The sequence below is a fragment of the Corvus hawaiiensis genome, chromosome 4, assembly GCF_020740725.1.
Source record: "Corvus hawaiiensis isolate bCorHaw1 chromosome 4, bCorHaw1.pri.cur, whole genome shotgun sequence".
In the NCBI taxonomy this organism is placed as follows: Eukaryota; Metazoa; Chordata; class Aves; order Passeriformes; family Corvidae; genus Corvus; species Corvus hawaiiensis.
In genome coordinates this window covers 65991606-66014453 of record NC_063216.1, presented here as the reverse complement: position 1 = coordinate 66014453, position 22848 = coordinate 65991606, and the positions used below count along the sequence as shown (strand labels likewise).

General features: G+C 41.7%; 1 protein-coding gene across 2 annotated transcripts in view; it reads right to left on the bottom strand.

Annotated features, from left to right (window-relative positions):
- Positions 1 to 22: 22 nt before the first annotated feature.
- The window catches only part of COG5 (component of oligomeric golgi complex 5), a 185353-nt gene continuing 162527 nt past the window's right edge, over positions 23 to 22848 (bottom strand). Inside the window, exons 16-23 of one of the 2 annotated variants that reach the window (XM_048302616.1) lie at positions 22075 to 22137; positions 21185 to 21288; positions 19611 to 19848; positions 10877 to 10953; positions 10266 to 10392; positions 9622 to 9701; positions 7701 to 7834; positions 689 to 723 (exon numbers count right to left, since the gene is read on the bottom strand). In XM_048302616.1, the coding sequence (XP_048158573.1) occupies positions 7732 to 7834; positions 9622 to 9701; positions 10266 to 10392; positions 10877 to 10953; positions 19611 to 19848; positions 21185 to 21288; positions 22075 to 22137 (792 nt within the window). In that variant the 3' untranslated portion in view covers positions 689 to 723; positions 7701 to 7731. Of the gene's footprint in view, positions 724 to 7700; positions 7835 to 9621; positions 9702 to 10265; positions 10393 to 10876; positions 10954 to 19610; positions 19849 to 21184; positions 21289 to 22074; positions 22138 to 22848 lie in introns of both variants that reach the window. The other variant, XM_048302615.1, reaches the window with a different exon arrangement.

The window sequence follows — 22848 nt, the reverse complement described above, 5'->3', positions numbered from 1 at the left end:
TAGTGAAGAATTTCAAATACTGTTTTCAGGATTGGATAGTCAATGTTCTTTATTACAGTTTAAGCAAAAAGAGTTGAAATCAATATAAATTATTTCTAAGCAAATAGTGCAAGAGAGAATCATTTAGGTTAGTTATAAATATTTTTCCTTGTGTTAAAATTAGTGATTTTTAGATGGAAACTGATGATTCAAATGTTTCAAAAGTAGTTTTCTGAATATGGCTAAAGTGTATTCAACTGTTTAAAACCATACTTGTAGGAAAAGAGCTGCTTCCTTATTTGAGATATTCAGCAATTACACTGTAATACTTGAGTTCTAATTTTATACTTTTCTAAATTCAAAAGGAATGCTTAAGAATGTTTCAATTAGATGTAGACTTACAGCACATAAAAGTTGTACAATTTCCTTACGATATTTCTAAGTAAGTTCCTGTAATGTGAACATAAAGCAAGAAGACAGAAGTTTCAGACATGAAGTAGGAAAACATTTCATTGTAAAGCTGATATACTTGGGGATAATTTACATGAACAGTAAATACAGATGTGGCACCAAAGCCCCCGGCCCTGTTACCATCCACTCCCTGGTATGAGAGCGTTGTCCAGCTGTGTTCACTGAAGGGTTGACATGGCTTTCTGCAGCAGCTGAACCATTATGGGATAGACTGGTGCAAACTCCTTTCCCTCTCTTGTTCTCACTGATTGAACATAAGCTTCCAGTGCACCACTAAAAAAAAAGAAGTAAAGTAGCTAAAGCAATTAAGTACTGTAAATTCAGGATCTGCAACTGAAATTAATTGCCTTCTTCCCTCCTGCAAAATTTTCCTCAGATGGTCCTACTTGTCTGTGGAAGGAAGTGAGCAAGGAAGGCCTTGCAAAGCTCTGCATAATTGTTTCATGATCTTTCTCTCCTTTCTTGCATGTTTTGAGGAGCAAACAAGTTAACATTTAAATAAGCAGCAGCATGTTGCAGATGGCTTGAAATGACAGCTCTGACGCACAGACTCGGGCTCAGTGCTGCACTGGTAACCTTTAGAAAGGAAGAGAATAATCTCCAGCTGCTGCAGATGCTGAGAGTGCGACTTCAGCACGAAAACTGGGGCACTGGTGAACACCCGCCATGCCCTGAGGTGATTCCTGGCCCAGCCTTTTGAACTCCCGCCGTCCTCGGAAATGCACGCTAACTCCAGACAGGGCTTGGGCAAGGCACGGCCTGGCTCTCTTACACGTTGTCACAGGATGTCACACATAGAGTCATTGTGTGTGAACTGCACAAATAAAACATGGCAAAGCTAAAAGGGGCAACTGTGGTGACATACTTTGTACGTAATTTAACTTGCTTTACAACACAGGGTCACCTTTTAGCCGACATTCTAGTACACATTGTTGAGTGACAGCATATTTGTAAAACAAACACTGTAAGTGCTCATCTGTTGAGATTCCAACTTACTAATTCATTAAGTAGGCCAAGCTAGTGTTGTCACACTCATACAGCTTTGAATTTAATTTTCTTCCCCTTTTCTGCTTCTATTTCTTCATGTAACTGATACAATCATGGAGTTTCCTTCTAAAACTCGTTTACATTTGCGCTATTTACAGCAAAACTGACAAATCTAAGAAAATGCACGAACAGACCCCATTTCAAGTGGAGACTCAACTCCTGGTACCTGGCTATTCCTCTTCTAATACAAAGTATCACCACAGCCCTTCCCAGCCCTTCCCAGCACCAGCCCGAGGACAGTGGGTCCTGCTGTGAATGCAGTCACTGAGGAGGGAGTGGTACTGGGTTTTGTCTCCTGCATTCCTTTCTGGAAGTGCAGGATGCACCAACACAGCTGTTCTGTCAGTGAGGGAGCCTGCTGGCTTTTAGTAACATGGCAGGAACATTCCCAGTCCCACTGGGAGAAAGCAGATGTCGTGCACATCTGGTGAACGGGGCGGGGGGCACGGGGGTCAAGGGAGATGGTAACACAGAGCAACTGCAGCCTTGTGCCTATAAATACACACCCACTGCTGTGGGATGGTGGGCTGTGGAGGCAGAGCTGCATTTATGTTTGCTGCTCCTTCCAACAAACAAACCTTTGGTGGAACCCTGCATTCCTGCACGAAGAGTTCACGGACCTAAGGCAGCGCTGCTCCCTGGTACGTGCCTGCTGGCAGCGACAGGCAGTGAATCAAGCAAGGCTTAAGGAAAGCAGAAGTACTGAGGAGTGAGATTCAGCCCATGTTTCACACAGGCTCCTCCTGGAGTAAGATGGTAAGAGAGGAGCAGCCAAGATCCCTGTGTGATGCTGCAGCTCCAAGAAGCCTCAGATGAGCCCACCAAACCTGACAAACGAGAAGATGCAGGGTAGGAAGATGCAGGGTCACAGTACACTTGGGTGCCTGTGAGTAAAGATGCTGCTACATCAGCAAGGGCTTGGCCCTTCCTCAATGACTCGAACCCATCCATGTCAGAGCATCGCTGGGAATATTCAGCTAAATTCATTTATCAGCAAGAGGAAGATGCTCTTGAGGCCAAGAGCCTGTGCTTAGTTCGCTGGAGAGACGAGTCTGAGCTCTGGGTTCCAAGAAGCCACTGACAGCAATGACAGCCCGGCCCCACGAGCTGGTCCTGGGGCTGCTCCCGCTCCTGCCAGCACTTCCCACGCCCAGCAACGCGTGCATGGATCCGTCAGCCTCGCTGCCAGCGCGCACCACGAGGAGCTGGCTGGCCCCACGTGCAGTCCCTGCTAATGGAGTTTGATGGAGAGAGTGAAGCGTGCAATTGTGCAATCAAAGAACCCGAAGCAGCTTCACTTCTGAGCATGGGAATGAAACAGCATAGGCACGAGGTGATTCCCACCACAGTTCCTGATGTCCCTATGCAGCATCCAGACTTCACAGGCCCTCTTTGCTGAAGCCCAGGGCATATTGTCTGAGACTGGGGGGACACAGAAGAAGGATGGACTGGATTGCTGGAGAGTTGAGCAGCTTCAGAAAAATAAAGTTAGTGAGCACAGAAACAGTTCCTCATGTTGGCCTTGGTGCACTTGAGAGCTCTTCAATTTCGGTAACAACTTACTCATGGAGCTACTGCTGAGGGGTCCACACCAGGTACCAATACACAGTGAGGAGTCACTTTGAGTTCTTCATACAGCAAAAAACAGCAACAGAGAAGCAATCCCTTGTTACAGGCAGAAAGGCAGGGGAATAATATTTATTTTATCTAGCTAAAGTAAAGCTGACCTTTTGCACCTGGTCAGCTCCCTGAAAACCTTCAGCCTCCCTCCTTCCCAAAGGTCCCTGGGGAGCAGCACAGGGTCTACAGGGAAAGAGGCAACTAAAAAACTGCTTGCTGTGGCCACAAAGTGCTTTGGGTGCGCCTCACTTCACTCCCAGCAAAGGCCATCAGCATCATGAACTGCAGAGAGATTAGGCACAGCCACAGGTTTATTTTAAATCCAAGATTTAGAGAGAAAAAGTGAGACTGAGGGAATGGGACAACAGGATATTGTGCTTTTTAGATAAACTGGCCTCTTGTGGCAATGAGGGGGCAGCATGTGATGAGCAGACTGAGCAGCAGGTGGGAGATACAGGCAGGGAAAGCTCAAGGATGACATCAAGGATGCCATCCTGATGAGGGGAGATGCTTCAGAAGAGTCAGAAGTGTCTCACATTTCCAGTCACATCAGCACTCAAGTGCTCTGGTCAGCAGTAATTGTTAGACATGTTAGATGTTAGTTACCTGATACAAAGAATAGTCCCTTGTATTAAAACGACAGTTGAGAAACTCCTGTGAGTTTTCTTACTGTAGCTGTCATTCATCTCGCTAAATCTCTCCCCTTCCACTCAGCAGTGGCCCTGTCTTTTCCTTTCTATACACTCCTCAAAGTTTGTTGGGCTCAAATAGTTTTCTGAAGTCCTCAAAAGCTGAAAATAGAAAAAAACCATATTGACCTGCTTAACTTAGAAAGCTCTAACACCTCTTGGTGAAGTTGTGGGTTGGCATCATTATCCAGATGGTAACACTGCTATCCCTTAACTGACTTATCTCCTTGCTTTGAAAAAGCCCTTGAAAAAGATTACAGAGATAACTGGATAGATAAAAGGGAGAAGCTTTACCCTAAAAACAACACCCAAAACCACTCAATGTGAGCCCTTGATAATCCCTTGCCAGACTGTTATTCCCATCAGATCAAACAAGGTGGAATGAGATTTAGGCTATGCTATGTGCCATACACCAGTATTACAGTCCCACAGTCACACCTTCTAGCAGCTTTTATCGTTTTTCCTTCTGCCCCAAAAGAATCTGATTTAACTGGCAAAACCAACTCCATCAGTGGCAGCTGAAAGGAGTTTTGCAGGTCCCTCCTGCTGCACTTGCTCTTTTACTGTGGCTTTGCTTGCATTGTTTCAAAAAGATGGAGTCAAACTTCACCAATATGACCAACCTGAGAGCATCTTAGCTCTCTTACCCACTCCAAAGACAACCAGTAATATCAATACTGTAAGGTGAATTCTCAGGCATTTTTCTAAAACAGACCTTGTACAGCTTTACACTGAACAATGAAAACAAAAGCTTTCTGACTACTCCAACTGCATTCACTATTTTCCTGCATCCCACACTTGCATCCCCAGTAGAAGTATTTAAACACTCTGAAGCTGAATGTTGAAAAGCCATTCATAATCAGTAACTTCACCTGAAACACGGGAAGAACAGTGTTTCTGGTAAAGCAAACTGGCCTAGAGAACTCTCTGCTCCCTATGCCCACCCAGGGAAGGCTGGGAGCCTGCTCCCGCATGGGCAGGAGTAGGAAAGCAGCCAAGGGGAGGATGAAAAGCTGCTGCAGCTGCTGAAGGCTGGGAGTGAAGAGGCAGCCACAGTCACCTGGAGCTCCACACTCTACCAAGGGAATCATGGTCAAGCTCAGGAAACACTTTTGCATTGCTGCCTGTGAGAATGGCACCATGGTGGCAGGCCAAGAAGTCTGTCCACACTGTTAGGAGCAACATTCCTGGTTAGGAAAGGTCCAGGTAGTAAAATGGCACAAATCATGAATCCAGGGAGAAAGGTTGTTTGCAGTCCAGAGAATAATGGTGAGGTTGCTCCAGAGTGAGAAGGAGGAATAGGCTGGAAGAGGTAACTGAAAGCACCAATGGTCATGAAGTAGACATGGTTCCAGAAGTTCATTTGGGATGGGAATTTGTTTTGCTGAAGACAGTCAACAAGTCTTCAAGGTGGGATTTTGGGACTGCAACATACAGAAATATGGACAGTGCAGGAAGTTGCTTGTGGCAAAGCAAGATGGCTACTGCTGCACATAGCCAGACTTCAGTGGAGGCTGCCTGAGCCGGGCAAACTGGAACATCACTGGAGCTGCTGGGAAGCCTACCTGACTGTAATTTGGGGAGATAAATTAGTTCAGAGGCTTTGTTAACATTTGAAATGCAGGATTTACCATGACATTTTGGTAAACTTTAGCAGTCCTAGCTCAAATGAGCTTTTGTAACTATGCTGGCAGTACAGGACTCAATTCAGATGCACCATTAAAATCTTGTCTTTAAAAAGGCAGGCTCACTCCTGTTGAGGACACTGTAAAAACACCAGTGCCAAAGTAGCTGTGGAAAAATAAACAGCGCTATGGGTGAAAGCAGTATCATCAAGTCTCCAGCACAGAGGAGATCACAGCTGTTGTCATATAAAAAGATGTAATATATAGTTATATTATTGTTGTTTAAGATGGTAGAAACCCTGTTTATGTAATATACAAAACGTACTCTTGAAGGGATTAGACTAAATAATGCCCTAAATTCAGCATCTTCTAGTCTAATAAAGGACATAAAACCTGTTCAGCAATCTGTTTCTATTTCAAAAGACAAGCTATGGTATACATTACAAACGTTGTTTGTAAAAGAGAGCTATGGAAGAAGGGTTGGTGGGATGTTCTGCATATATTAATGCTTCATTAAAAATGCCATAAAAAGTAAGGAAAAAAAAAGCCCTAAGTTTAAGATGCCCTCCCACATAAGGAAAAGGATTTTAAAGCACTTATTAAATTACTTCACTTGCATGAGCAAAACCATGAGCTTTCTTGGAAATCAGGACAAGCTGATTATATAAGATCCTGATAGTTCCTCTTTAAAATGTTATTTCAACCCATGAAGATTTATATCTAGAGTTAAAAGGAAAGAAGAAGTATGATTTGAGTTGTGGTTCTTAAGGGATCTTAATGTGCATCATTTAGAATCACTCTAATGAATTAATTTTATATGGAATTGTGAATCCTAGCGCTGCCCTCCTGGGCTCTGCCTTGGTCAAATAGATTTACATCGTAAGCTTCAGAAGAGGCAGGGATCACCTTTCTGCTCAGCAGGAGGGGGATTGCACCCTGTGCACTCCTGTCCCAATCAATCAGCAGGGCAGCTGGAGGATGCTGGGGCCAGACTTTTCTTTAGTACTTTGTTAAAAGTCTGTTTGCTCTGCAAACTTTAGGGCAAAGCAGAAACTGGAAAATCTGCTGTGTTAGAGCACATCTGTCTGACACCAGGTCTATTAAACCCAGTGCTATAAAAATTACTGTAAAACCGAACAGTAAAATCTCCAACAGCATCACCTGTAGGACAACACAGGAGCAGCAGACATCTCCGGTTATTCCAGACTGTAAATGAAGAGATCAAAGGGCCCGAGCGCGGACAGAGCCGCCCGAGCGGCACCGAGGGTTTATGAATGGCCGGCAGCGCTGCAGCCGCCCCTGCCGGCCGCGTTCGCTCCCCCGGAGCAGAGGCAGCGCTCACCCGGCGCGGCTCCGCTGCTCCCAGCAAAGCTCTGCGGTCTGTGCCCAGCCAGACTGAACCCAGTGCACAGATGGGGCTTTCAGGCTGGTCCTCGAGCTGCCATTTGTCCCTGCCCCGGGCAGGTGAGTGGTCAGAGCCACTCCTCAGCTCAGGACAGCAGCTCGTTACGGAAATGAACCCTTCACTGAGCCTGGCTTTCAACTCTGCTTCAGCAAGGGGAGCTTGAATAAAGGGAGTTCATGCACATTCTAATGGTAAAGGTAAGAATTTGGCTCTTAAAAGGATGAACTGTCCTTCAGGCTGGCTCAAATCCTGCCAAGTTTAATAAGGTTTCTTTTATGGAAGAAAAGTTGAGTTTTCAAGCTTAATTTAAAAAGAAAAAAAATTGCCCTGGCCACTTAAGTGCTTCTTTCAACCCAATCCCTGCTCAGGGAGGACACCTGCAGTAGAGTCATGTCACCTAACTTTAAATGTCTGCAGGGCAGTTGGCTGCCTGAGCTGGCTGCCTGTGTCCCAGCCCACACTCCACTGACTGAACAAAGAAAATGGGAGCTTTCAGGACACAGTGGAACTGACCTATTTTGGGTATCTGCTTCAGGATGAGATGAATCAGCCCCAGCAGTGCCTGTTTCTCTTTGTTGACTATAAAGGGAGTCTGGCAAATATACCTCTGGCCAGGTAAATACCATCCCTTGTGCTGAATACAAGCAGAAAGAAATGCACAAAAATGCTCAGAATGGGACTAATTCATACCATTCACACCATTTTGCAAGTGAAGCATTTAAGACCTACAGAGCGGAAGAAGGACTCCAATTAACTTTAATATGAAGCTAGAAGGATCCTGGTAACACAAGGAAAGTAATATCTAGGCAGCAGGTCCCTAGAGTAATTCCACAGTTGTTACAAAGGGAAGTTGCAGGAAATTACCATTTGCAAGGCTGCAGCAAACATAAAGATATTATCTTGATGCAGGCCAGTGCAGGGATCTGAAGGCTCCAAACATCCAAAGTTCAACTCGCACAGCTGAACAACTACAGGTGGAAAAAGCCTGAAGAGGGTGACTGATAAAAGAGCAAGATGCCTGTAGTTAACTTAGGTTCATAAGAGATACACAAAGAGCAGGCTCAGAAATCTTCCAATAGAGTATTAAAGAAAATATGAGTGATTCATGGTCATACTAGTGACTGATGTCTGCGTGCCCGCCTTACATACGGATAACCAGCCATGCAAAATGAATAAAGGATTCAATGAAAGGATTGAAAGGAAAACTTAAGTATTCCAGCTTCACTACTTGGTCTCATGGATGACACTGTCTCAGCCTAAAAACCTCATCCCAAGGTTTGTCCCTTAATACCTCCATGGTTACAACAACTTATCAGTGTCTGAACATGACCACCAGCAAACCTATTAACTGAAACAGTCTGGATGAAATTTAATTGCAAGCAAAGACAAAAATGTGTTGTAGTTTAAGGATGGCATTTTTGAATTTGTGAAAAGGAATTGAAGAGAACAAAATCCCACCAGTTCTCAAATTATTTGCATTCTTGGCTTTCCCTACCGTAACTGAGATTCAACACTGCCAGTGTTGCCAATACTATCAGGACAGAAATTACCATCAAAATACTCATAGCTAAGTACATATACAGCTCTGTTAGCCCTGTACCTATTACCTATGCCCCTGTAATTCAGTGTCATGGCTTGAGATTCAAGAAAAGCTAGTTTTGTAGACAAACTAGACTAATCACATGTATGATTTTCAAAAAATACACATATGAAGAGACACAGTTTGTATTTTCATTTTTCAGAAATAAATCCTAGTAACATCTACTGGTGATCAGCTAGTATTTCCTTAACTGGCCCAATCACTGCATGGGACTGTGTGGTGCTATCAGCTTCAGGAAGTGTAAATATTTATAGCAGACTCCTCTTGGCTGCTTCAGAAGTGTGGACAGAAAACAGTTGACTTTCTGAAGCACAATCGCTGTTGGCTTTTATCACTCCAGCAAAAGCTGGCAACATCCATGCACGGAAGTTCAAGGACAGAGCTGGCTCCCAGGCGATGGAGCCCAGTGCAGCTATGTGTGACAGCCTTTCCCAGGTCACTGATGCAGGTGACACCAAGGTCACTGAGAAGATGGCTGGAAAATTTAGGGCGTTAGGAGCTAAATGAGTCTGAGTCTTGAATCCTGAGGATCCTCATGTTGGGTTTGTCATGTTCATACAGCTCATCTGCTCTCTCTAACATACTTCAAAACTTTGCTTGTTTTGAAAAACAAGACTCTTCATAACTTTTCCTAACATCTTAAGATGCAAAATAATATTTAGCTATAAAATCATCTACCCTAGGCAAGATTTTAAAAATCTGATGTAATTATTACTTCCTAAAGATCATCAGCTGATTTCCTGAAGAATAACATTCCAGATGTGTAACAAGGGTCTTCCAGTTTTAGATTTCCACCTACATTTACACTGGTTAAACTTTCAGAGATTCTCTTTCCTGATACGGAAGACAGGACAGTTGCAGCTTTGAATTTCCAACAGTTAAGAGAGAGAGGCAGTTTCGCAAAAACTCATTATTAATTTAAACCACCATTGTGCATGGTTTACTTCCTTTACAAGAAGATTATGTGCTCCTTCCAAAGGCACTGGAGAGTTTGAATACAGGGGGGCGGAGTGGAGAGTTCAGTTTATTTTTTCTGCCACTTTGTAACTCATCCCATGAGTGAAGGTACTGGTATTTATGATACATCTCCTGAGGCACATTTTTTTTTACTTTTCAAGAGTCCTAGTGTGCAGATAAGTTGCTGCTCCATTATCATAAATGCAAAGAAAGAAGCATGATTTTTACCGTATGAGAGCAAGCCTGTCTTTTTCAGATGGATGATCATCGAGCCACTGGGAGTAGCGGGCAATGGACCACTCAGCCCTCTGATACAGAGAAACACAAACACCAGTTACACAAAATGCAAAAAAGGAAACAGACACACCAATTTCAGAATCAAAGATGACACACATGAAAGCCACATGAGGCTCTCTTAATACTGCAGTGATGCAGAATGAGTAAAGGAATCAAGGACAATTAACAGGAATAGCCCAGTATGTTATTTGGGAGCTCAGAGGTGATCTCCTACATCAGCTGTTGGCCCATTTCTGACATCAGTTTTTACTAGGTTTCCTGCATCTTACAAGAGTAGGATCCACGCAATTTATAGTCTGGGGAAAGATCTGCGGCTTCTACTATGAGCTGACAGAATAGTAAAGAATTGAGAGTCTATTTAGTATCAGGTCATCATATCCCTACTATTAATTAATCAATTAATTAATTAAATTAGTAAGCCAACTACCATAATACCTTTGCCACAATAAAAACACAACCAACAAATTGTATAAAATATGCACTTGAATAATTTTTAACTACAACAGATAGGGCAAACTACAATGCTCATTCCACCTTAGGACATCTGAAAAGAAAAGACAGGTTGATCTTCTTACCTGGAAGGGTGATTTTAGCTCTGGTGGTGCTCTTGTAAATAAGAACTGAAGAATAATGCTGAATGGAATAACCTCTCCCAGAGCTGGGCTACTGGCAATATGCTCACTGGTCTGGAACAGCAGTGGTCTAGAAAAATGTAACAATATACTCATGAAATGAAAAAAAGCTTATCTTATGCATTAGAAAAGTGCCTCTGTGTGGTGGCAATATTGCATTAGGATAGAATCATCTAATTTTTTGCTACTTCTCTGCATCTTGGGTTTCCAACACAGGTCCAGTTTGCAAAAATTTACAGTAGTTGCCTATTATAATTAAACAACACAGGACTGTAAATTTTATATTTCAGTGAAAACATTTAAGGTAACTATAGAACTTGCTGTCATACAAAAGATGTACTGAAAGGAACACAAAAAAGTACAATTTGGCCAACATTTGCATGACAAAGATTGTTAAATCATAGTTATACTCTGCATAAAATTTAAAAGAACTTTAATCTATTTCTAATTTGCAGGTGGGTGTTGCCAAAAAAGCCCTCAGTTCAATCAGAACTAAGACAAGGTAACACATCAGTTTTGAAATACAGTTTAATCATACTGTGACTGCAACTCACCTGAATGACCTCAGCTGTCTGTAAGATTTTCCTAAGTCAGAGACTCGCCGACACAGTGGTGCTACTGCTAACTCCATCTACAAAAAAAACCAGTTCCATCTGAATTAGATTCTCCAAAAACGTAACACCTGGTATTGAAGTAGCCTGTCTTTAAGCAATAATCCAAACTTGCAGAGTAAGTCAGTGACTTCTCTCTGGTGGCTGAATTAAGACAAGAAGCTGTCTTTTCCTTTCATACTATGTTGCCCAAGCCAAGACTTCTGCCTTATTCTTGGCAACGCAATAAGCGTTTCATGACAAATGATAGAGACAGCCTGTGGATCACAACAGAAGGAGCCTCATGAGCTTTCCCAGACTAAAGCTTTGTTTCCTGCAGCAGGTTTATTTTGTTGGTGATGAGTTTCCTGATGAAGCACTTATGTCAATATTCAAAAAATCTGACCACAGCCTGGGAAGAAAGCAAATCTAGGCAGGTCTCCACAAACCACTGCTAAAGCAGTAAAACTGCAGACACATTTGAGCTGGGCACCCTTTCCTTTGGTGAAGGACAAGGTTAAAATTAGTCCTTCCTGAACAGTGGGCCCCAAATTTTGGGGCACAAAACCTATGCAGATTAGATAGGAGGCAGCTGTGATCTATTGCCAAAGGGTCATATGGAATCATGGGGAAAAGAGTAAGAGCATTATTTTCATACTTATTTTCATACTGTTGGGTTTCTGAGTTACAGCAGCCATCTTTAAAAACAAATGAGCTTAAAACACTTTCTGTTGTTTAAGCATGGGAGTTCTGCTTTTTTGAAGAAGAGCCAGGCTCCACTTGGGTTTTTACATCTAAATCCAGGCTCAGGCTCTTCATTATCAGTGAGGACACAGAAGTGAGAAAGAACAATTTCCCTTCTGGATCCCAGACTGAACATGAACCTTACACAGCAAAGTTCAGTTAATGTGCACACCAATACAAACACCACCAGCTTGAAAAACCCCACAGGTAATTTTACTCAGACATGGATTAAATCTTTATTTTTTGCATTCCTGAAGTGTCAGTCAAATGAGGGATCAAGCTTTATTCTCCAAGTACATTTTTTAAAATATCCAACTTGAGAGACTGTTCAGATTTACACATAATGCACAATTAAAGTTTTCAAAGGACGACAGCTAAAGTAAGTAGAAAGATCGAAACCACCATACGAGTTTCCCATTTAAGTAATATTGCTGAACAAGTTTCAAAGTGTTTGGGATATGATGCTATTTACAGTGAAGTCTTTAATACTGTTATATTATTCTTTCCAGCTGCAGCATTTCCTCAGACAGAGCTGGCTGCTGGGCCACCAGCTTTACCAAGAGCTGCTGGGGTTCCAGCATAAACAAGAAACGTGGTGCAGTGAACTATGATGCCATAGTTTATCTAAACCCAGAAGAACTTAAATTAGTGAATAATGCAAATCAAAGCCATATACTTTAGGCATCCCTCTTAAAAGAAGGTGCCAGGATGGGAGTCATCTCACCTACTTCTCAACATCTACAGGTTCTCTTCATAGGCAGTGGAGAGAAACAGCCACTCTTGGGGTGCGACGCACCTTTCCCCAAGGTAGACTACTAAAATAGGTCAGGCAGATCATGTTTGCAGGAGTAACCCCCTACAAAACACTCAGGCAAAGCTGGGAAAGCCACAGGGCCCAACCCAAGCATCTTGGTTTCCCCTGCAGACCAGGAGAGGTGGGTGCCCCTGGAAAGCAATGGGGAATGTCCCACAGAGCTTTCCTATGGGCAGTGCACAGCCACTGCCCAAGCCCAGGGACCTTGGAGTACATGACCACATCAGGCACTTCCAAGACCAGTTGAAATCTGAACTTTATGCAGATTTCACTCACAGGAGAAGAAAGTGAATAAAAATCCAGGAACTGGAAATAAGGAAATAAGGCCCTGAGTAACAGCCTGGCTTCCTCTTGCCTGCTGCCCTTTTGGTCCCCAAATCTCTAGGCTATGAAATGGCCCCTCTCTACACCCTGCACCTCTCCTGCACGCAGGTGGTTAAGTCAATGTCCCTGTGCCTCAGGAGCCACCAGCTGCCGTGCTGTGCTGAATGTGCTGGCACAAGGGAGTGAGGGCATGCTCCCAGGAAAGGCAGGCTCTGCAGGGAACTGCTGCAGGGAGGCGCTCCAACTCCAAGCTGCAGTGAAGCTCACAGCAAGTTCATCATGTTGTTCCCCCAGGTCCCCCAGGGGCACAGATGGGAGCCAAGAGGCTGGTCTGCCACACAGGATCAGGAGCAAGCAGCCAAAAAGAGAAGCTAAGTATGCTTTGCTGCATCATGGTACAAGAACCCTGCAGATCCTGAAAAACAAATGGGAGCAAGACTGATTTCTCCAGAGCTTCTTTTCAGACATCAGTATTGGCTGGGGGCAGCTGGAAGCAACTGATATCCTGCAGGAGCTGGTGTCCCAGCTCTGGTGGGAGCCGTGGGCTTGTAGCTGTGAGGGACCAGGGAGAAGATAATTCCTTTAGGTTCTTTAGAGACTTCGATAACAGGCAACAAACTGCCAGTCTGACTTGTGGAAACAGAGATGCGTGGATCAAACGGTACTCATGAGGGGAAAGAAATAACAGCATAGCAAAATGTAATTTTTCTTAATAAGTTTTAAAAGATTGTTTCACTCCTGGAACATAATATGAAGTAATGAGACGTTAAGTGAAACTTTCTACAGCTTAACCAATTCCTTATTAAAACAAATTTAAATGAATTCTCTTGAATATACTTTGTAGTTTCCATAAATTAAAATTCTTAGTCTTAAGTACTAAAGAAGAAAAATTACTTCGGAAAATTCTATTACTTCATCTTCAACCTTTATTCACTGTAGGAAATTATTAGTATTTCTAGAACTAGATCGATTTAATGGCAGCAGATGGCTGATTCGTGAAGTAATAGCTGCCAGAGAAAAATATTGTTTTTAAGCTTTGCAGCATACTATACTATCTCACATTGACTCATGAAGAGTGGGAATGAGCAAAAACTAATGTGGTAAAAATGTACATACACTACAGAAACTCTTTTTTAAAAAGTTTACAATACTAGTCTGCTTTGTGTTATAACCCCATCTCTCTCCAATAAAAAGTATAATTCACATAATTACTAAGATTGTTTTCTTTGCTTGAATTTTACATGTTTGTTTGAGCCCAGTGACACAGTGGGATGCTACGGCATCCTTCTGCTGTCACAATCATTTCTGAGGCCACTGAGAGGGGTTTAGTGTCTCTGCTGAGCACTGTGCCAGCCCGGGAGCGAGTGCTGTGGAGGAACCATTCGGCTGGAACAGCTGCTGTTTTTAAGGTGCTGGAACTGGGCAGAGAATTGAGACCGTGCATCACTTCTTGGTTGTGTTACCTGTCATCACCTGAAACAACATCAACTGTTGATTCACGCACTGAGTTTATACTGTAGCAGCTTTGGCTGTGATACACAGCTGTAATTTCCAAAGCCTGTCAGTGAGCCCTTACAGGTCGGGGGATGTTTTTGGCTGTTGGCAGCCAGTATTTGTATCATGTGTGTCATGTATGTCATGTGTGTCATGCAAGGCCTTTCACACAGCCACGTCCTGTGGACTTTACATATAAAAGAGTAAGCAATATTTTCTGTTTGTTTTCCAAATTTCCCTTCCAGAACTGCAAATTTGAAAATTCAGACATCCAGGTTAAATTCAGTGATAAATCAGGTTTCCAAGCAGTAATTTGCAACCACAGAGGCTTGATGTGATATAATCATTAACACAGGATCTGAGGGGAGTACTATGAGATGGATGTGCTTGCCAAAAAGCAAGCAGCAGATAGAACAGAAGAAGGCCTAATGACTTGTTTCTTCTAGCTTTGCTCAAAACCCATTGCTTTTCCATGATTTATTCATGTTAGTTTGCTATGCTTCACAGGACACAGTGGCAGGCTCCTGCCCAACATATGGTTCTTCTCAATGGTTCATGCTCTCTAAGCCCAAAAAGGCAATATTATCTTTTCTTCTCATGTGACTCTGCCATAGCCCATGGCTAGGTGGTCAATTATCTGTTCAACTATTCACTGGCTGGCCATATTGAAAAAAAATACATCACACGCCTGGCTTCTCTAATTGGATTATGTTCAGCCACCCAAGGGTGAAGTTAATACGTAGTCTAGATACAGATAATGCATATGTATTGAAGAGTGCTTTAAAAAACCCCATAGTGAAGTTATTGTTTAGTGCCTATTGTGGTATTTTCAAGATCTCTCATTACTTAAACAGCTGTTTTTTCAGCTGGAAAATCTTAACATTAAATTTTTAGCAATTACATTTCCTGCTGGCCAAGATGAATTCCAAGTTTTTAAATGTTAACTCAAAATGCTTTTTTCTAGCCATTCACCAAGACAGAATGCTTTAACAAGCAAGGGAGCAGAAGAGCTCTGAACTATTATATGAAAGAAGCTGGCCTTGAAGGGATGTGGAATTTGATTTCTCCCCAGTGCAACAATTCCAAAACAGTTGATGCTTAAGTAAATCCTTCAGCTGTAACACCTCTAAAATAACACACATCAGCAAATAATTCCCTCTTTCCAGGAAGATAATTAGCACTAAACAGTAAATGTATTTTAGCTTTAGTAGTTTCTGTCCTTACGACTACAACTGTGATTACAGCATCCTGCTGCTCTCATTTCTCTGTAAGAAACTAGAAAGCAAATCTTTTAGGAAAAATTGTAAAAAGCACTTTTACACTTGTATCATCATGTTTGATCAAATGAGCAAATCTGTTTACATTTTAAAAAATCCAAATGCCTAATATTCTTGCTTTTTTTTTATGCCACATATTGAATCAGGAAACAAGATTCTGACCACAGGCTAGCCAGCAGATAGGAAGAGCTCTTCTACACTAGAATTTAGCACTGTAAACTCCTACCATAAAAACATTTTTCTAGGAAAATCAATAAAACCCAAATATTTTGCAGTATTTTTTTTGAGAAAGACTTGAAGAATTGGTGGCAGTGTGAACTGTACCCTATCAAAACTGTCTGAACATAGTACTGAACAATGCCAAAAATCTCAACTATAAATCATGCCTAGATAAGAAATACAGGAAAGCATACAGAGAATAATATTAACTCAGACAGGACCAATAAAAATAGTTCACTCAACAAGGCTGAAAATCTCAGTCACGACATGAGGCAGGGTTCTTGGCACTGACAGTGGCTCCTGCCTTATATGTTGCTCCAAAATAGATAGGAAAACATGTCATGCCTTCATGCCACGAGGCATAATGGTTACTTTGTCTTTGCAATTTCTAGACTAGTTTATTTCAATGCAGTTGTGATTTGTATTTGCTATTAATAAACAGCTATTTTCCTGTACCAGTTTATAAACTCTGTGTAGCAGACTACCAATTTCCATGCCAAATATTGCTGTAGATTCCTCATTTCTTCTAAATAAACTCCTCAACTGATCCTGCTTACTTCATTCTTTGCTGCATTGTCCAGCACTTCCATCGGGTTTCAGGAAGACCTGAACAATCCCAAAGTGTGCCTAAGTGCTGTAACAACTCTGAATACCAAGCAAGTTAAAAGGTCCTCTGAAGAAGAACTTGCACTTCCCAGAAACAGAAATGTTGAAAACCATCACGGCTTGCTGGCTTGCTTGCCTCCAGGAGAACATTTTTTTTCAGTCTGACAAGTACTGAATTAAAAAGTGAAATTCGGTATTAAATATGTGAATACTGAATTATGGAGACCTTGAAAATACAAAACCAAATAAACTGATTCAGGAAGATACTGGAGTGAGCTGAAAAGTGATCTTGTGCAAATGCCTGCATAAAAACTGAGCGTATGAAAAGAGGTGAACTCAAGCTGTAGACTGGAAATATTTCAAATGAGACTCCCAAGGAATCGTGGCACAGCACTCGGTAACAACCTTGCAGTGCTGTGCACATTTCCTAGGGCTTGCAGCGTTCCCATGTTCCTGCAAGCACTGATTTACATGAAATCATATTAATGATATTCAGGCATATTTCAAGCCTACCATAGCTCTGTTTACAGCTGCCACAGTAGCACACAGCTAGTCTCACTGCTGAGAAATCTGTAATGCACAGGACAGCCAAATGCTGACACTGGAAACAGGGTAAGACAGAGAATTCAACAGAGCTACAGCAGTAATTCCTAATGTATAAGTAGCTGAGCTTCACTACAGAAAATTGGCTGTTATGCACCTCAGCAAGCCCAGTTCTGAATGAAGGGAACTTGAAATCCATTTTCCCCCTTCTGTGTGGACACCTGCTGTTTTGAGGCAACTTATCAGTCAAACACGTTTTCAGTGCAAAAATTTTCAAATCAGACTCTAAGCCAAAGCTATTCTGCTGAGTATAAGGCAGCTGTTAACTCTGTGAGTGCCCTGAAAGAATGTGCACAAGTACGAGATACCGAAAATCTGATGCAATCCAAGGTTATCTGACCTGTGTGTTTATAAGAACTCGAATTAACCAAAGCTTTTGGACAGATTTCTGCCCAGGTCTTTTACTTGCAAGCAACTCCAAAATACCAGCAGGGGTTTTACATCTCAAAAGTCTGTTCTGAGCAGGAACATGTAACCCTTTTTGCATAGAGAAAATTCAAAATTACAAGACAGAGCACAAGAAAAAACAGTTCATAAACAAACCTACTCCTCCACACAGTATCTTTCCAGGCAGGTTGTTTCCTTTGGGTTTGGCTTTAGTCCAACAATGCAGTGCCTTTCTGAAAGGGACTGAAAAAAACCCTGCACAGAGCATTTATGGCCATTTGGAAAAATTTATCCTTCCCATCAAGCCAGCAGCCCAGCTGAATACCTGCTCCCTGCCCTCCTCAGCCCAAAGCAGCAGCAACCTCTTGGTACTGATTAGGATTAAAGCTGCACTTACACCGGGACTCCTGGCTGGGTCAGAGCAACAACAACCTTCCTGTCAGGCTCCCAGGAGCTGGCATCATGGGCATGTGCCCAAAATCCACCAGGTTTTTGGGAGGAGCACATACATCCCAGAAAACATGGATATAAGGCAGTGTCCACACGCAAAATATTTCAGTCCTTTTACATCTATCCTGAGCAAGAGGATATAGTGTCCAGGCCATGCTGGGCACTACAGCCCCTGTGCAGCCTGGGACACCCAGAGGAGCTCTGTGCAGAGATGTTCAAAGGCACAGAGTGAGCACTGAGCTGCTGTATGCAGCTGGTTGGACACAGATGTCTTGTCTTAAGCTCATTTTTAAACAAGCCAAGAATACGGTACAATGTGAAGAAAAGAAAAACACAAGGCAGCCCCCAGATGCAGCAACAGTTGAAGGCAGGAGACAGGAATGAATTCAAACCCATTTTTTTGATTCTGTGGTACAAAAGAAATCAGAGTATTTATCTTTACACACAGTTGTCTATTCAAGAATTATAATCAGCACAGTGGGGAAGACCAAATTCCTCTACACTCTATGAAAACATACCTTCCTTTTTAACTTAAAAGTCAGCCCATGTCAGAATGAGAAAAATCACTGTTAAAAAAATTATAAACAAGTTATATTTTTAGACTGTAACAGGTGCTTAGATCAGATGCTCTTACTGTAGAATCAGGTGAAAATATTTTCCAAATTCATATGACATACACTAGTTAAAATTAGCATAAATAGCATAAATTACAAAAATTATCTCTATTCCTTTCACAGGAAGAGTCAAGTGTCCTTTTTTTGCTTCCAATTTTATGCCATTGTCTTCAAAATAGAGAAGGGAATGGAACCTCCTAGCTGAAAGCAACTGAAAACATCCCCTTAATTTCTGTGGTTAAGGGCTGATTTGCTATTTTTGGGTAATGAATAAAAAAATTTTACTCAGGAGTATGTAACTCACAGGCAAATGATACAAAGCAGCCACAAGAAGTGGAGGTGGCAGGAATTCCTCCCTCCCTGCCTTCCTCTCCTACCTCAGTTACCTACCAGCCAAAAGCAGCACTCAGTATGCAGACAGCTGGTGCTAACTCCCTTTTCCACTTGGGTAATAATAAACGGCAGCCGCAGATTGATCTCGTGGATGCCTGATCCTTTGGCACGGTAACCACAGAGTGGTACTGCTGACAAATTTTATATAGTAGATAACACAGACAGGTAGTGGATGTGAATCTGGCAATTTCTTTTGTGGTTTAGTCCTGCATAGGAGTTAGGTAAAGCTGAGAGGCAGCTCGGTCAATCAGGTCGTGAAGAGAATCCCAAAAGACAACTGCCCTTCTTTTTCCAATAAGGCAGTTCCTCCCAATGATATTGATATTTCTTTAGCTTGTCTCCTTCACTGCAAAGCAGCTGAGTTAGCCATTAACCACTGTGGGCACCTTGATATATAGAGTGATTAAGGAAGTGACACACCACATTCTATTAGAAGAGAGAGAAAGAATGAAGTGAATGAATGGCGGCAAATGATGGACGTGCCAAAGAGGTAGGCCAAGTGGGATAACATGCCAAGATGCAGCTGAATTGAAATGCAACAGTCACCTGACAGCAAGCTGTCAGACCTCCCTGAATGTGCCTTACAGTGATGAGGGATCTTCAGCTACTTAGTGGACACATTTCTCAGGATCCAGTATCTTATTAGAGAGGATGTTCAGGCCTGGAACGCACCAATCTCTACAACTGCCTGTTTATACTTTGATGGGGACAAAAGTATTGATACTTTTCAGTGAAATGACAGGAAAAAAAGCAGGAATCAGTATGGAGGGTACCTGTGCAAAATCCGCTGCCAGGCGCATCTTCCCACCTTCACCGAGGGGCCTTATTAGACTGGCATTGCGAATGAAAAGTTCAATTGCTCTTTGAGCCATGGCTTCAGTGTTATCAAAGACAAAGTCAAAACACTCAAAATGTCTGAAGTAGTCGCTCATGACTCTTGCTATAAAACCCTGAAGCTCTTTCATGTAGAGAGAACAAGGGACATCTGGTTTTCCTGAGCTGGATAATGATCTGGAAAAAAAAGAAAAGAAAAAGAAATAGGAGCAGCTAAATTAATCTTTAAAACACAACCAAAACCTATTGGATTCTTTTAAATTTTTTTCCTAGGCCACCAAGTCATGGCATGACTTGTAGAGTCTCATTTCTACTCAGAATAAGGAGCATATAGCTCTCTCTGAAACTACAGTCAAAAAAAATCTCTTTATCAGCCATTCCCATAAAGAACTAAAAGAAAAAACAAGAAATAACAACAGCATCACCCCACTCCTACCCAACTCGCTGAGCCTCCTTCAGTTTGAAGCCTACACCTCAAATCCAGACCCTAAATGTGAATGTCCCACTTGTTGATTCAAAACTCTAATAGTGGATCATCAAATATAAACATATGTCACAGGGTTACTAGTTTAGCCTATCAAGCCCAAACCTGTTCTCTGTATGGAATTAGTTTCCTAGATTCCTCCAAACCCAGGATTATAAAGTCAGTATCACAGAAGCAGCACAGAAGTCGCCGGACACAAACCAATCCCCTTTCTCTTTCTTTGACTGACAGTCAGGTAAAAGAGCTCTTCCAAACTTAGAAGAACATTCAGGCTATCTAACAACACTTAGCCTTTGGCTGGAAACCGTTTACCCACCTAGAGAGGTATTGTGCTACTGTTGCCAAAAGAGGGTAAGGGTAAAATATTGTTAAAAAAAAGAAAGTCAAAAGGAAAAGTCAAAACATCTCTGAAAATATATTATTTTCAGTGAATTTTCAAGACAGAAAACAGGACAATTGATTAAGATATAAGCAATGTCAGAACAGACATGACAACCAAAATAAAATTTGGGAAGGAAGTCTCAATTATAGATAAGACTCAAGATCTTGGCACATAAAGAATACTGGAAATTTTAATGAAAATGCTACAGGAAAATAGCGTAACATACTGAACCTGAGATTTAAATATAAAAAAAGTTAAAATTAACTATTACATCAGAGGCTATATGCTTTGAGAAACAGGAATATTGACAGTTCTGAAGACTGTCCAAAAAACCCACATTTTGAAAGCAAAAGGGTTTTTTAAAGCACAAAAATGGCCGCTTGTCAGCTTTCTTTTTCTATTTGAAATTAATTTTACTCAACAGATATGAATACAAAAAGGGGGAGGGAAAGAAGACAGATGCTACCTGATTAATTTGTTTGAATAGGTGTAATTCTGCTTCCTGTGTTCATTAACCATAAAGCATTGCCTTCTCCTCAACAAACAAGCACTCTTGCTTCAAGGACATTGTGGCAATAACAATCTATTATGCACATGCAGGACATCTTACTAGAGCAATGGTAAATTTAAAAGATATTTCTAGTTACCCAGAAAAATCTTCCTGGTGCATGGTGATGATAATAGCTTCCACTGAATCTCCCACAGAGTTCAGTAGCGGCTGAACAGCACTACCCATTAGATCATGGACTGCCTAAAATAGAATAAGAAAAAGGCAGAAGTAAGGAAACAAAAACTAGAAGCATTTTCATTCTGACACCTCAAAAATACCTCAGGAAACAGTTCATTTCATCAGTGCTTTTTATTATTCAGCATGAGAAAATGCTAAATAGGAGAACCAAAGCTAAAGACAACATTTCTTTTTAATTGATTTTACCAGTAAAGTACAGAAATTAAGCTGCTTCTGTGTAAAGCCTTCCTTCAAAAAGGTGCACAACAATTTGGCTTTCCTGGTTTGTACGTGAGCATGTTTCGGTGCACACTTGGCTCAGTTGTTCATTCCCCAGACACAAGCTGCCCTTCATTCCCCTGCACACAACCCCTCCCAGGTCAGCGCCCAGCAGGACAGACGTGGAGAGCTGCACAGAGGCTGCACTGCCATCCACATCCCCCTCCAGGAAAGTACCGGGTCGCATAAAAATTATAATTTGATGTATCTGTTGGGGGAGGAAGGGGGTGATGAAGGATCCAGCTATTGCTGTGTGAATGCTGCAGCAAAAGACATTTATTTTCACAGTCAGATGACATCTATGTTCTGACCGTTATGAGAATATTCTGAACACAAACACGACTCAAGCAGTGATTTGGCACAGGCAACACATATGTAGCTGCAGATACAATAAATTTAAAATGTCAGAATATTTGTATACCTGTTACGAAATATACTGATGTAAAATAATATGTGGGAAGGAAGTGCCTGTCTTAAGGGTAACGAAGCCAAGCTCAGCCCTATCCCTGCAGCATATGGACATTCAATTACCTTTAAGGCAGCTGTGACTGTTTGCTCAGCAGCTGCTGGAAATGAGCTCTGACTGGTAATAACCTAAAAATTATAAAGTAATTGTTAGTACTCAGCATTCAACAAATTATTAGAATCCATAATATTCAACGTAATCTAAAAACATACTGAGTTATCCTTAGTAATGAGTGTTTACATAGTTACAGATAACTATCAAGTGTGCTTTATACAGAAAGAATTCCCAATGCATCAGTATCAGTCCTTTGCTCTCAGATTTCCTATGGACTCAGCTTCTGCATTGGCAAAGAAATGACTCAATGGAGTTAAGCTGAAATTTAGCTGAAGGGCTAAAAGAACCAGAATAAAAATAACTGGTGTATTCTCCCACTGCTAAGTATAGAATTCATGGAGAACTGTACAAGCAGCTCTGTGGCAAATATCTGAAAGAATGGTTGTTCTTTCTCAGTATTATGACTATCATAGCACTACATGTTAAATAGTTGCTTATGTAGAGCTAAAACAATATTAAAATTGAAAGTCAAGGAATGATCTGAAGGACTATTCTACCACTTTCCTTACAGTTATGAATATGCCACACAATAGTATTTTTAAGCCAGATAAGTACTTAACTCAAAGACTGAATCATATCAGATCTCCCTCCAACACTAAGACACATGAGGTTCATTACTAGATACTTCAGAGAAAGCAGACTTAAAAGTTGATCTACCATCTGTTTGCAAAATCCAAGGAAATTTTATAGGCTTTTTAGCATTTTTTAAAATTCTTTGAATGTAT